Source organism: Corvus hawaiiensis, chromosome 5, assembly GCF_020740725.1.
Source record: "Corvus hawaiiensis isolate bCorHaw1 chromosome 5, bCorHaw1.pri.cur, whole genome shotgun sequence".
Lineage (NCBI taxonomy): Eukaryota > Metazoa > Chordata > Aves > Passeriformes > Corvidae > Corvus > Corvus hawaiiensis.
Window position 1 is genome coordinate 51,029,786 of NC_063217.1, and position 12,681 is coordinate 51,042,466.

At 38.7% G+C, this 12,681-nt stretch overlaps 2 protein-coding genes across 2 annotated transcripts in view; one reads left to right on the forward strand and one right to left on the reverse strand.

The window, feature by feature from the left end:
• Window positions 1–10,811, forward strand: part of RXFP1 (relaxin family peptide receptor 1) — a 49,119-nt gene extending 38,308 nt beyond the window's left edge. The window contains exons 12-18 of the mRNA XM_048305217.1: window positions 553–624; window positions 1,806–1,877; window positions 3,883–3,954; window positions 4,185–4,414; window positions 5,736–6,146; window positions 6,655–6,873; window positions 8,927–10,811. Coding sequence (XP_048161174.1) covers window positions 553–624; window positions 1,806–1,877; window positions 3,883–3,954; window positions 4,185–4,414; window positions 5,736–6,146; window positions 6,655–6,873; window positions 8,927–9,228 — 1,378 coding nt within the window. The 3' untranslated portion in view covers window positions 9,229–10,811. The remainder of the gene's footprint in view (window positions 1–552; window positions 625–1,805; window positions 1,878–3,882; window positions 3,955–4,184; window positions 4,415–5,735; window positions 6,147–6,654; window positions 6,874–8,926) is intronic.
• Window positions 10,812–11,107: 296 nt separating this feature from the next.
• Window positions 11,108–12,651, reverse strand: C5H4orf46 (chromosome 5 C4orf46 homolog). Its single transcript, XM_048304084.1, has 2 exons — window positions 12,422–12,651; window positions 11,108–12,326 (listed from the first exon to the last, which is right to left on the reverse strand). Exons 1-2 carry the CDS (start codon window positions 12,581–12,583, stop codon window positions 12,171–12,173), a joined length of 318 nt encoding a protein of 105 aa, XP_048160041.1. The 5' UTR covers window positions 12,584–12,651; the 3' UTR covers window positions 11,108–12,170.
• Between the last annotated feature and the right edge of the window lie 30 nt (window positions 12,652–12,681).

Consider the following 12,681-nt stretch of genomic DNA (forward strand, 5'->3'; position numbering starts at 1 on the left):
GCTTCTGCTCACAGGATCATTATGTTCCCTGAATAGAATAATATTATTTAACTTTGCATCACCACAGTTAGGTGCATGTGTGCCTTCAGTGTCTTTTAGACTAGTTTGGCAGTTTTGGTTGGACTGAGAATTTTACTCCTGTGTTGTTAGGATTTATGCATACTGAAAGTAAGGTGAAAGGCAGAGGCAAAAAACCAAGGCAAAGATGTGCTGTTTAGCCCATGTGGAAGAATTCCCATCATGAAACAATATGTTTAATTAATTTCTAAGCTTCTACTGGCCAAAATAATGGTGTTTTACTTTCTTTTTGTTGGAAATAAAATAGCAATAAATTATGTATCTAATGGTATAACTAATGAGACAAAGAGAGATCTGATAAATCTAGCTTCTCACCTTGTTTTAACATCATTCTTTTATAGTTCAGGTTTCTGATAACATATAGAATAAATAATATCCTATTTGGCAAATAAAATTGTGTATACTGAAACTGCAAAACTATTCAGTAAAATTACTGTGTAGTAAGGACTTACTGTATCCTATCTGTTTCTGCAGAGACTTGGCTAGCAACAAGATTGAATCACTTCCTCCATACATATTTAAAGAACTAAAGGAGCTTTCACAACTGTAAGGATTCTTGGTTAATATTATATATAACTGTATATTTCTCATTTCATAGGATGCTTTCAGTCATATGTGCCAGGAAAGAGAAGAGCACATTTGTTTGTATGCATCATTTAAGTTCTGCCTAAAAAACACTTATGCCAAAAGCAATTCTATATAGCATTTTGTCCAGAATAATTTTGTAAAAGATGTGCATTTTCATGTCCCAAAAGACAGCATGTTCAAATTCTACCTTTTTCTAGATCTTGTTAATACACACAAAATGAGCTATGCTAGATATATATAATGAGAAATTAATAATTTGATGGGAATGTTTAATGTGATATCAGGATTCAACTCTAAAAACAGATCATAAACTCATAAGAGCATCATACAGATGCCTTGTTTACAATTGTTTTGTTCCTGAAAGAGTTCCAAAAAAGCACAAGGTAATACAAAACCAGACAGTTTCTCTTTTTCCCATTACACATACATAGGCAAATTTTCAAATGCTGCTGTTGGAAAGTCCCAGTCTTTCTTGCATAATCTGAAAGAGACACTAGTCACAACATTGAAGATCTCTGGAGGAGAGGAGGTAGTACTCAAACACAGGAATAACTTATTTTGTGCATTTTCCAGCATTATTGGGATCCAACACGTACATTGGGGCAGCGAAGTGTGTACAGCTGCATTTATTGAGTTTGTGCATTTTAATTGCAATAAAGAAAAGTTATGTGGAGAAGTAAAAGGGGACGTACCTAGAAACACTCTTGCACAGAGTGGCAGCATATAATGCTATTTTTACATTCTAACTTGTCTCTGTCTCTTGAACTCACACCCAAAATCAAGTGTAATTTATTTCTAGATGCATGCAGTTCAGCTAGGTTCTTTTACTTAAAAAGACAGGTCTGGAGAGTTTAACAACTAAATATTTCTGTAGTCAAAACCTTTAGGCATCAGGCTGGGAGGGGCAGTTGTGTGTGTGTGTACATGGCAATAGCACACCTGTGAAGCATCTGATAATTCTTTCCACTGGCTTAGGAAGTTAAAAAACACTAAATGATTGTTACCATTTGTAGTTGTAACTGCCAGGTGTACAAGTCCCTCCTACAGTACTAGTAAAGTAAATGGGTTATGTAGATTGCCTTTGGTTTTGGAACAAGCTGTAAGGAATGTGGCCAAAGTCACTTTTGTTTTATTTACAGGAACCTTTCTTACAACCCCATCAAGAAAATACAAATAGACCAGTTTGATTTTCTAATTAAACTCAAATCCCTGTAAGTATCAAGTTTTTATATTTTAGCTATATTTTCTTTCTGATTATGCACATCTCCCTCAGTAGGACATGGTCCAGAATTTGTTTTTTAAGAAATTGCTCCTGAAGAGTTTAGGGGGAGTTTTTGCAGGTGCACTAACACAGCAGCTCTAACTTGAATTCTGCCAGCAAAGCTCCTCCTAAAACTGTGAGACAGTGCAGCAACAATCTTGCAAATCTGAAATTATCCAGCAGTAGATTTAAGTACATCTTCACTGGTCACTTCACATCTGAGGTAACCAGCTTGGTGTAGAGCACAGCGTAGGCTCTTGTCAGACATCACTTCAAAATCATAGAATAGTTTGTTTTGGAAGTGAACTTTAAAATATAGTTCAACTCCCCTGCAATGAGCAGGGACATCTTCAACTAGATCATGTTGCTCAGAGCTCTGTCCAACCTGACCTGGAATGCTTTCAGGAATGAAGTATCTACCACCTCTCTGGACCACTTATTCCAGTGTTTCACCACCTCATCATAAAAAATTTCTTCCTAATATCTAGTCTAAATCTACAATTTTTTCATTTTAAACCATCACCCCATCTCCTATAGCAACAGGCCCCACTAAAAGTGGTTGTGGCGATTAAAAACCAGATGTTTCCTTGGACAGAAGTGCACTAGGAGTTTATGATCTGACCCGTGAGCTGTAGCCAGCAGTACACACACCTTTGTTGATCAGACCAGCTTTCTTACAGTGATTTAGCCTCCTGGCCAAATTCAGCTGAATTTGGTAAATGGCTAGTGAACTGAAAATACTAAATCTGTGTAATTGTCATGAAAATAAGCAGCTGAGAACAGAAAATAATAACCAATTACCTCCTTACAGTCAAACTAAAGCATGATTTTATCCATTTATCTATTATTTAACACCAAAGAACTCATACAACTCAGTGATCATGGCCTTCCATGTTTTTAGTTTAAAAAACTGTTAAATCTTGAGATAGATCTATAGGCAGCTGTATGTTGGCAGTTTGTAGAACACCAGTTCCCTCTTCATATGTCTGAAATAGTGAAAACAGCTGGGGAAAGCATTCCCCAGGATTCCTTGCAGCACTTAAATAAAACTAGCACATTTCCATGTTGGGGCTTTTTCATGTCTGCCAGCAAAACTGCCCACTAACCCACATCAACTAACCACTAAGTCTGTACTTTTCTCCATTTTTCCCTAAATGTGTTCAGAACTCACATGAGTATTACATTCAAAGCTTTGAACAATCATAAGGCTTCCCACAAGCAGAACCAAAGACCTCTGACCGGCTGCACCTCTAACCAGTGAATGGGATGGACTGGAAGGATACAGAACCTGAAGTTCTAAAAGAACATCTTACAGAGTTAAACCTTATAGGTCTAGCACTGCAGGGGAAACAATATTGCTGCTTTCTATATATATATATATAAATTTAAAATAAGGAATCCCACCTGTGTGTCTAAAGAAAGCCAGCATTTTCTCTCACATGCTGTATTCTGTGTCTCAACTTCCTGCTGCTCTTGACATAATGAAGACTGAGTTCCTGGGTTGGTTTGTTTGTCTAGTAAAGCACTCCCTTGGATAAAAGACAGAAGAGATATGTAAAAATATTACTACTAGAACAAGTTATTATTTCCCCAGAGATGATGAAAGAACATCAGTAGAATAGTAATTTGAAAGGGCGACATATTAATCAGAGATTCGTGAATTCTCATGACTGAGAGCAGCACTAAAAGAGTTGGTCATGAATCTGGATGAACAGTGAGTTTATTAAAATTTTTTGCAATTCCTTTCATTCCACTTTAGACTTTACTCAGACTTTCTGAGTTTCAAAGGGATGACAGATTAGATGCAATTAAAGTTTCAAAGGGATGACAGATTAGATGCAATTAAAGTTCTTCTCTAGTTTCCTATAACCATAAAATCACAACTAAATGCTCATAAAATTTGGTTTTTTACTGCTGAGTTTCTGTGGCCTTTTACTGAGAATATACTTTTACAGCAGCTTGGAGGGTATTGAAATTGCAAACATCCAGAGGAGAATGTTCAGACCCCTGAGAAACCTTTCCCACATGTAAGTAGATTACTCTAGTTTGCTTTTTTTGGTCTGAATTTTACAATTACAGAATACTGGATAATTGAAAACAAAGGTGTGGGAAAAGCAGCATGTACGCAGTTGTGGAATTTTGACAATTTTCAATTAATTTTTCTTCTTTCAGAATATGTTTTCTGAGTAGTTACTAGAGAGTTTTGATATTCTGACAACTAACCTAGAATGATCTCTTACCTGTTTCTCACAACCAGATATTTTAAGAAATTCCAGTACTGTGGGTATGCTCCTCACGTGCGCAGCTGTAAACCCAACACCGATGGAATTTCCTCCCTCGAGAATCTTTTAGCTAGCATCATACAGAGAGTGTTTGTCTGGGTTGTATCTGCCATCACCTGCTTTGGAAACATTTTTGTTATCTGCATGAGGCCCTATATCAGATCAGAGAATAAGCTGCACGCCATCTCCATAATGTCTCTCTGCTGTGAGTACTCCATGCCTAGAAAAAGATCTTTTTAGTCTGCTTGTAGTGTGTGTGATATTTGTTATTTAGTACAGTGACATATTTCCAGCATTGAATTAACTGTACTTTCTTGATGTTGCAAATGACAATACAAAATGCTCTGCCCTATATACCAGGCGGTGTCATTAAATGCTGCCTTTGGCAGGTGGTGTATTCCAAAGGTTTCATGTTTGATTTTCATGCTGTGGGAATTCTGTCAAATTCCCACTTTCTTCAGCAAGAAGAAATAAAATTCCAATATTTCAAACTCCCACAAACCTCTATTTTACCATGCATTTGTCAGTAAGTAGCAATATCTGCATGTAATTATTGTGTTCAAAAGGTCTATTTTTTGCACAAGCAAAAGGTTGCTTATGCAAATATATAAAATTAATCTATCCTAGCTCCCCAATATTAGGAATTGGGGTGTTTTTTTTTCATTTTAGTCCTGAAAGCAAGACAAGTTTATGGATGAACTACTTGGCAGTACAGTCACTACAATCCAGAGTCTCTCAATACAGGAGAGTCTATAAGTACTGCACAAACACAATTAGACACATTTTGAAAGGTAGTTGTCAACCTTGTATAAAATTATTGCAACATTTCTAAATACATCATGTCACTGATTTTGAAACTTTATTTTTCCCATAGAAACAATCTGAACGCTAGGCAAAATTCTTAGCAAAATAGCCAGGAAGCCTTCAGTTCTGTGTTGACAGGTCATCTTCTCTTACTAGTCTTAGTCTTGTCATAGACTAGACTAGCCTTTGCACATGAATTTTGAACTAGCATAAGGTGGAAAAAACAAACTTTGAATCCAGTGGATGGCCTATTGTTCCGGTTTGTCTTGGACCCCAAGACACCTATTCAAAGAAAATTATCTTAAGCCAAATGTTAATATAGAAATAAATAAAGAAATAAGACCTAATAAAAAAGGTTTGCAAGAATATTTCTATAAATACAGCCGTATCTTTTTCTATTTGCAAACAAATTTTACCAGGGCTTTAAAAAATGGAAACAGGTATGAAACATAGACTGTCAGTCCAAATGAAAAGGAAAACCAAAAAACAAAAAAAGTTCTCTAAAATTTTACTGCCTTAATTGTAATTCATAATAGCATTCCAGATGCAATATTGATTTAATATCTATGTATTAGCTAACTTGTAAGTATGTACTCATATATATATATATGTGTGTGTGTGCATGTGTATGTGCGTGTGTTTGTCTGTTTTCCAATATACATATACAGAGAGAACGGGAAATTCAGATGTGTAAATAATGATGTTAAGCACTGTGCCCACAGGTGCTGACTGTCTGATGGGAATATATTTATTTGTGATTGGAGCTTTTGATCTTAAATATCGTGGAGAATACAACAAGCACGCTCAGTTGTGGATGGACAGTATTCACTGTCAGTTGGTTGGATCGCTGGCTATTCTGTCTACAGAGGTGTCAGTCTTACTGTTGACTTATCTGACTTTGGAAAAATACATCTGCATAGTTTATCCTTTTAGGTGTTTGAAGCCCAGAAAATGCAGGACAATTTCCATTTTGGTTCTTATCTGGATAATCGGGTTTGCTGTTGCTTTTATCCCACTGAGCAATAAGGAATTTTTCAGGAACTACTATGGCACCAATGGCGTCTGTTTTCCTCTTCATTCAGAACAATCGGAAAGTTCAGGAAGTCAGATATATTCTGTTGTGATTTTCTTAGGTAAGTTGCATTTCTTCTTTATATACTATTAGAGCTACAAAAGAACCAAGATTCCAAAAAAATAAGATAGCTGTGATGTTCACACCTCCTTGGATTTAGATGCTCCAGCAACCATTTAAAGACTATTTCCAGTATGAATATTTTACTGTATGAGATGTGTACCCCCCTATCTTAAAATGCATGAAGGACTGAGAAAGTAGAAACAAATTATTGACCATTATGTTCTTGAATTAACAGCCTTTGTTAGGGAAGTAGAGCAATAGTAAGACCAGAGAAATATTTGGTTTTAACCAGATAGCAGTCATTTGCCAGTTATCAGTGAATAAAATCAATACCTGAGTAGAGGCAAAAATTCAGTCTTCAGTTGAGGACAGACTCAGATTTTCTGGCCACTTAATTCCATGGGACTAAAAGTTTAGATGAAACATTCTTCTACCCAGACTGCAAATAGGTGATGTAGAATAGCCATTATGCTTTTAAATTATGATTAATTTTAACTTTTAAACAGGTGTAAACTTGGCAGCTTTTATCATCATTGTGTTTTCCTATGGGAGTATGTTCTACAGTGTTCACCAGACAGCTATTATGGCTACTGAAATTCGGAATCATATTAAAAAAGAGATGATCCTTGCTAAACGTTTTTTCTTCATTGTATTTACTGATGCACTATGTTGGATACCTATTTTTGTCTTGAAACTCCTTTCTTTACTTCGAGTAGAAATACCAGGTATGTCCTTTCTTTTGTGAGGCTGTTTCAACAGTGCCAGCATGAAGTGTTTCTTCTACTTCAGAAGAAAAAGAGTTTAATGAAATGAACTATATTGCTGAAATTAACTTCATGTTCCATATCTATATCTATGTACACACAATACAATGAACTATATAGTTTTGTTCTTTAATTGAACTATATTACTATAATCATCAAAGATTAGCCACCTTTGACTTACATAAAAAACTCCAAAGTTTAAATCATTCAAGTCTGTCTACATACGGTATCTATAAAGCATAGAAAATATACCTGAAAATCAAGGCTGAGTTGCATTGGCTTTTCTCATCTTACAACTTTTGCTAGTTCTATTGCCTAAACAACTCAGGACAATATAGTGTTTCCTATCTTGATTTAATAATGTACCTTATTCTGAAATAACTTTATTTTACAAGCTGGTATTTATAGTTCAAATCATTAAGTTACATAAAGCTCTGCTTATCTTCTTCATGCTGTGAGTATATTCCCATGTAAAAATAGTGTAACCTAAGAGATTAATATTGCACCTTAATTTTTTCCTTCACTTTTCAATACCAGTACATGCCAGAAAAAAGTCTCTTTGTGTGAGGCTTGTAAACCCTGTTAGAGAGGACATGTGAGTGTGAACAGATCAGCAACAGCAGATTCAGACTCAGTGTACAGATGTATGTCAAAATATTATGTTGGCAAGAAAATGTTTTAGCTCACACGATTTTGCCTTATGTGCTGACCAGAGGGTTGGGAGTGGAGCTTTTCAAAGTCTGGACTTGCTTTTCAAAGGTCTGGAAGTTACACTGGTTATGTCAAATATTCAGTTATTTTAAATCTTCTAAAATGCTTCTTCAAGAAGCTATCAAACCGCCTAAGATATTTGAAAGAAAATATTGCTACAAGTAGAAGCAGGTGGATTATAAGTCAGGAAACCTTGAAGAAATCTTGCTGAATCACAGGGTGATCTTGGATTCAGCAAATTAGTGTTCTGTGATAGTTAAACCAGATTAAACAGTAATTACTCGTTTCATGAAACTACACATGACAGCTAGCTGCCTGCATTTACACAAGCTGTAAACCTCTTTTGATAGCTTTTGGCTTTTGTTGGTGATACTTTGTGACAGCTTTAGAACCTAGCACCTGCTTGTTTCCAAAACTGTAGCCAATATGATGAGAGTCAACAGGAATGTCTTGATACTGCAACAAAGTTGTAAAACTGGAGAGGGGCAAGGAGGGGTGTCAGGCAAGGAGAGTCGATGAAGTTTTTCGTGCCTCTTAGAACAGTTCTTTAACAGTTTTATAAGTCAAACAATGCAACAGAGGGCACCCACTGACATCTTTCAGCATTTTAATCCTGTTCCTTCTCCACCTGCCCCTCAGGTAACTTATCTCCCAAACAATAAAGGATGAGAAGGGGATGTTGTAAAAATGCACAGACTTACATAGGTGGACAGCGAACACAGAAACTCTTACCAACAGGAAAAGCAGGAATAAGGAGGATGTATACAATGCTCTTTTTCAGGGGAGGAATGGAGAAGTCCTGGTGCAGAACAGAAAACCAGGCTCTGAGGAGATACAGGGAATGGAGGATACTGTTTTGAAGGAGGACAGAACATCAGGGGCGTCATTAGGACTGCATGTCATCAATCATGGGAAGAGGATAGGGAACAGACATCACAGGAAGAGACAGGGAGCAAAGCAGAGACAAAAAGTTTTGGGGCAAGAAAAAGGGGCTCAGCCAGAACAAGAAGTCTGTCAGGGCAAATAGGAAACTACGGCATAGAAAAGAGATATAACTGGAACTACTGAGAGAACAATGTCAGCTTTTGCAGGGAGTCCTGGAAATAGAGATAGGAGGCCATGCAAGTGTAACAGCAAAAAGAAAAAGAAAAGCACCTGTTGTGCCAGGAGCTCAGCCTAAGAGCACACAACCTCCCCCTCTCACCAAGAAGCTACGCTGTGTTGGCATCAAGTGCTTATGTTAACTAAAGAGTGCAAACACTGGAATGCATATTACAGCTGCCTTTCCTTTTCCCTCCCTAAGGTACCATAACTTCTTGGGTGGTGATTTTTATACTGCCAATAAATAGTGCTTTGAATCCTCTTCTCTACACTTTGACTACACGACCTTTCAAAGAAATGATTCACCAGGTTTGGTACAACTACAGGCAAAGAAGATCCAAGAGAGCTAAAGGCAGCCAGAAACCATATGGTCCATCATTCATTTGGGTAGAGATGTGGCCAATGCATGAAATCCCACCAAAGGTTACGAAGCCTGTGCTTTGTACAGACTCTTCGGATGCTTCAGTGACTACACAGTCAACCAGACTAAATTCATACACGTAATTCCATTTTGAACCCTCATGGTGACATCGGCACTGTTAGCTTCACATCTGTGGGCTTACTGCTTTACAGCCACGAGGAAAATGAGGGAGGTGTGACATCAGGGCTCACGTGAACCACTGCAGGAAGAAGAGGGAGCCATGTGTCTGTTTGCAGGTAGAACTGGCATTTTACCATCTCACAGTAGTACCTGACATTTTGACAATTTATCCTAGATCCGAATGAGAAATCAGTTGTTTGGGGCTTTTTTCTTCCAGAAGCCAAGTGTGTGGAAAAAAAAAAAAAAAAAAAATTATTGTCATTTGAAACATCTCACCCTGAAAGCAGATTGTTTCAAAATCATCTGTGTATGGAGAAGTGTGTGTGTGTGTGTGTGTGTGTGTGTGTTTATTTCCTTTTTCTTTTTTAAATTTCCCATTTCAACAGCTGATTTTTATTAAAATAGTTAATTGGTTTCCTCATTAAGAAATGTATTTCCTCCTCAAAGTTTCTGACTGGCTCTATTTAGGCTGCATCATCTTAAAAAGCTTTAAGGAGCAATAGCTGTAAGAAAAACATTTAAATTTCATAATTAGGTCAGTTAACTATATTTCTCAAAGACAAACAAGTGAAAATTGTATTCCTTTTATAAATTTACTATTTGACTCAAGTAAAAGCAATAGTGAAATTGTAATGATAGTTCTAATACAGCTGCCAGGTTGGACAAGGCCTTGATGAGCCTGGTCTACTGGGAGGGGTCCCTGCCCATGGCAGGGAGAGGCTGGGACTAGTTAATCTTTAAGATTCTAGTTCAGGCAGAATCAGAACTGTGGTGAAGAAAAAAATAAAAAAGGAGTGGTTTGGGGATTTTTTTTTTCCCAACTGAGTGTCCCCCAGCTTTAACTGGTAGAAGTTTCCCCCTTTAGAACAGTATCTTACTCTGGAAAGACTGGACTGAGTATCCCATCATCTTGCTGCTGCTCTTTTCCTCACTTTTCTTAACGGGCTACCAGAGGTATCTCGCCACAGCTTGTACACTTCAACAAGTTCCAGTCTTAAGATGTCTCTCTGTGTAGCAGGGAGACAGTCAAACAGAAAATTATCAGTCTTAATAGGTGTCATGACATCTACATTTTAATCACTTTGGACATCTGACTGGATGCTTTAAAGTAATTTGAAAACCACAGCCATTCAGCACTTTTTGAAGCATTATTTTACTTCCCAGAATTACAAGGGTAAAAAACAGCTATCCCATCTGAAACAATCCCCTAGAGGCAGTTCCTTCACACATTCTTACTGAAGATAATCTTTTCTATTATGAATTATTACAACTTCCCTTCTTCTTTCAGTACCGTATTCAGTCTGATGGCCTAGAAGCCCAAAAAGGTAAAAAAATGCTTTCTTTTGCATTGATTCGAAACTATTTAAAATTAAGTTAAAAGATACTTCCAATGTTTGCACTTAACTTCTTAACAGTATAAGAAGTAGAATTTTGAAAAAGTGTGACTCACACTTCAACTGTTTACAGAACTTTGGATTATCTTGAAACTGAAGATTGTTTAGCATCTTGTTTCCACTACTGTATGTTCTACTGAAATAAAATATTATCTGCTGAACAAAATGACTTCTTTTCCAAGTTGTTTAGCAACATTTCAGGTTATGGGGGTTAAAAACAGCTGAGCAAAATCCTGCCAAGTGGATTGCCTTTAACCAGAGCAATGAGAACTCATTTCAATAGAACTTCCTTACTCTGAGGGGCCAAGTCCTCTCAAGGACTGTGACTGCCTTTGATGAGATATGCAAGGATCCCTGACCTTGCCATTACTTGTTTTTCACTGAATTTCATTACAGTTATATTCAATATCACCTTTGTTTCCTTTAGTAACACAATAATAGTCAATACTTCAGAATTTTTGCAACATCTTTATTGTTTTGATAAGCAAACTACAGTTGGTCTTTCTAAAAGTCCTACTAGTAAAAATAAGGCCGACTAATAAGTCACAGCAGAGTCATGTTCTCCTGCAGCCTGCCATTGCATTTCAGCATTACTATTTTTCACAGTGCCTGACAAAGGTACAGGAGTGTCAGTACAGCTATTTATTGCAGATCAGCAATCTTTCAGACCAAAAGGTTCTGTTAACAGTAAGCTCTAGACTATAAGACTAGTCATTGCATAAGGCAAAAATAAAAAACAGGACCAAATACTGAAAAAGCTCTGAAGTGCTTCCCCAGTGACAGGAGAATACACGTCACAGATTCTTTTCTAACTAATGGAAGTTTTTACTTATAGTTCAAAATAATCCATCCTATCAGTGAACAATGCTGTTAAACTTCTACCCTGCAGAGATATATGGTCCATCATAAGGCACTTTATTACAACAAAAAGTAAAATTGTTTGCAGTAATAAAACATCTTGCGAAAAATCTGCAGCTTTACAGACATACGTTACAAGACTGCTAAAAATAGTAAGGTTTGGGATATAGGATTTTTCTTAAAGCTCATAAATAAGCCACAACTTGACACATTATCCCATACTCAACGTGAAGAAAAAGTGTGCATAACAAAAAACTGAAGTTAGTTCAAATTTCTCTGGAGTTGGCAGGGTTTCTGCTGGTAACAGCTCTTAAAAAGGAGGGCTGACAATTCTTCACCATAGGACGCCACTTTCCTAGCAGTAATGAGTTCTGAACGTAGCACACATATTAACTTTGTATCTATCACGTTCGCACAGAAGAAAGAGTGTGAGGTCGCTTGAGCTTCAACGAACAACCTGAAAGTCAAAACTGGTCCCCTAAACAAAGTTTTTTTATTCGGAAGACTTACATAAAACATCCATACGAGAGTCCCCAAGTATTTGTGAAAGAACTCTGGGGGAAAACAAAACTCCACATGAGCTCCCTAAAAGAGGAGGTCGAAAAGAGCCCCGCCGCCGTCCGACACGGGCGGCTCGGCGGGCAGGGCCAGCGTCAGCCGCTGGGCTTCAGGGACTCGTAGCCCTCCCTCAGCAGGTCCCGCCACGTCCTGAGGAACCGGGCGTTCTCCGAGCACTTGATGGCCAGCTCCTCCACCTGGGCCGACACGGCCGACGTCGCCTCCAGGATCTTCGCCAGCGAGAAGGCGGCCTGGAGGGACAGCAGAGGGGTTGGGGGTCGCCGGTGCCCGGCCCCGTCCCTGAGGGGGTCCCGGAGCCCGCCCGAGGGCAGCGCGCCGCACTCACGTCGCCGATCTGCATCTCCACCTCCTCCAGCAGCTCCCGTATGTTTCCGCCGGGCAGCTCCGGCGGCCCCGACCCCTCGCCCGCGCCGCGGACCCTCCGGGGCTCGGCGCCGGGTGACCCCTCGGGCACCGCCGCCGGCGGCAGCGGCCCCTCCTCGGCCATGTCCCGCTCGGCTCTCCCGCGCCGGGCGCGCCTCCCGCCCGAGCGCCGCCCACAGCACTGCCAGTGCCGCTCCCGCCGCCCGGAGAGCCGGCGGGTTG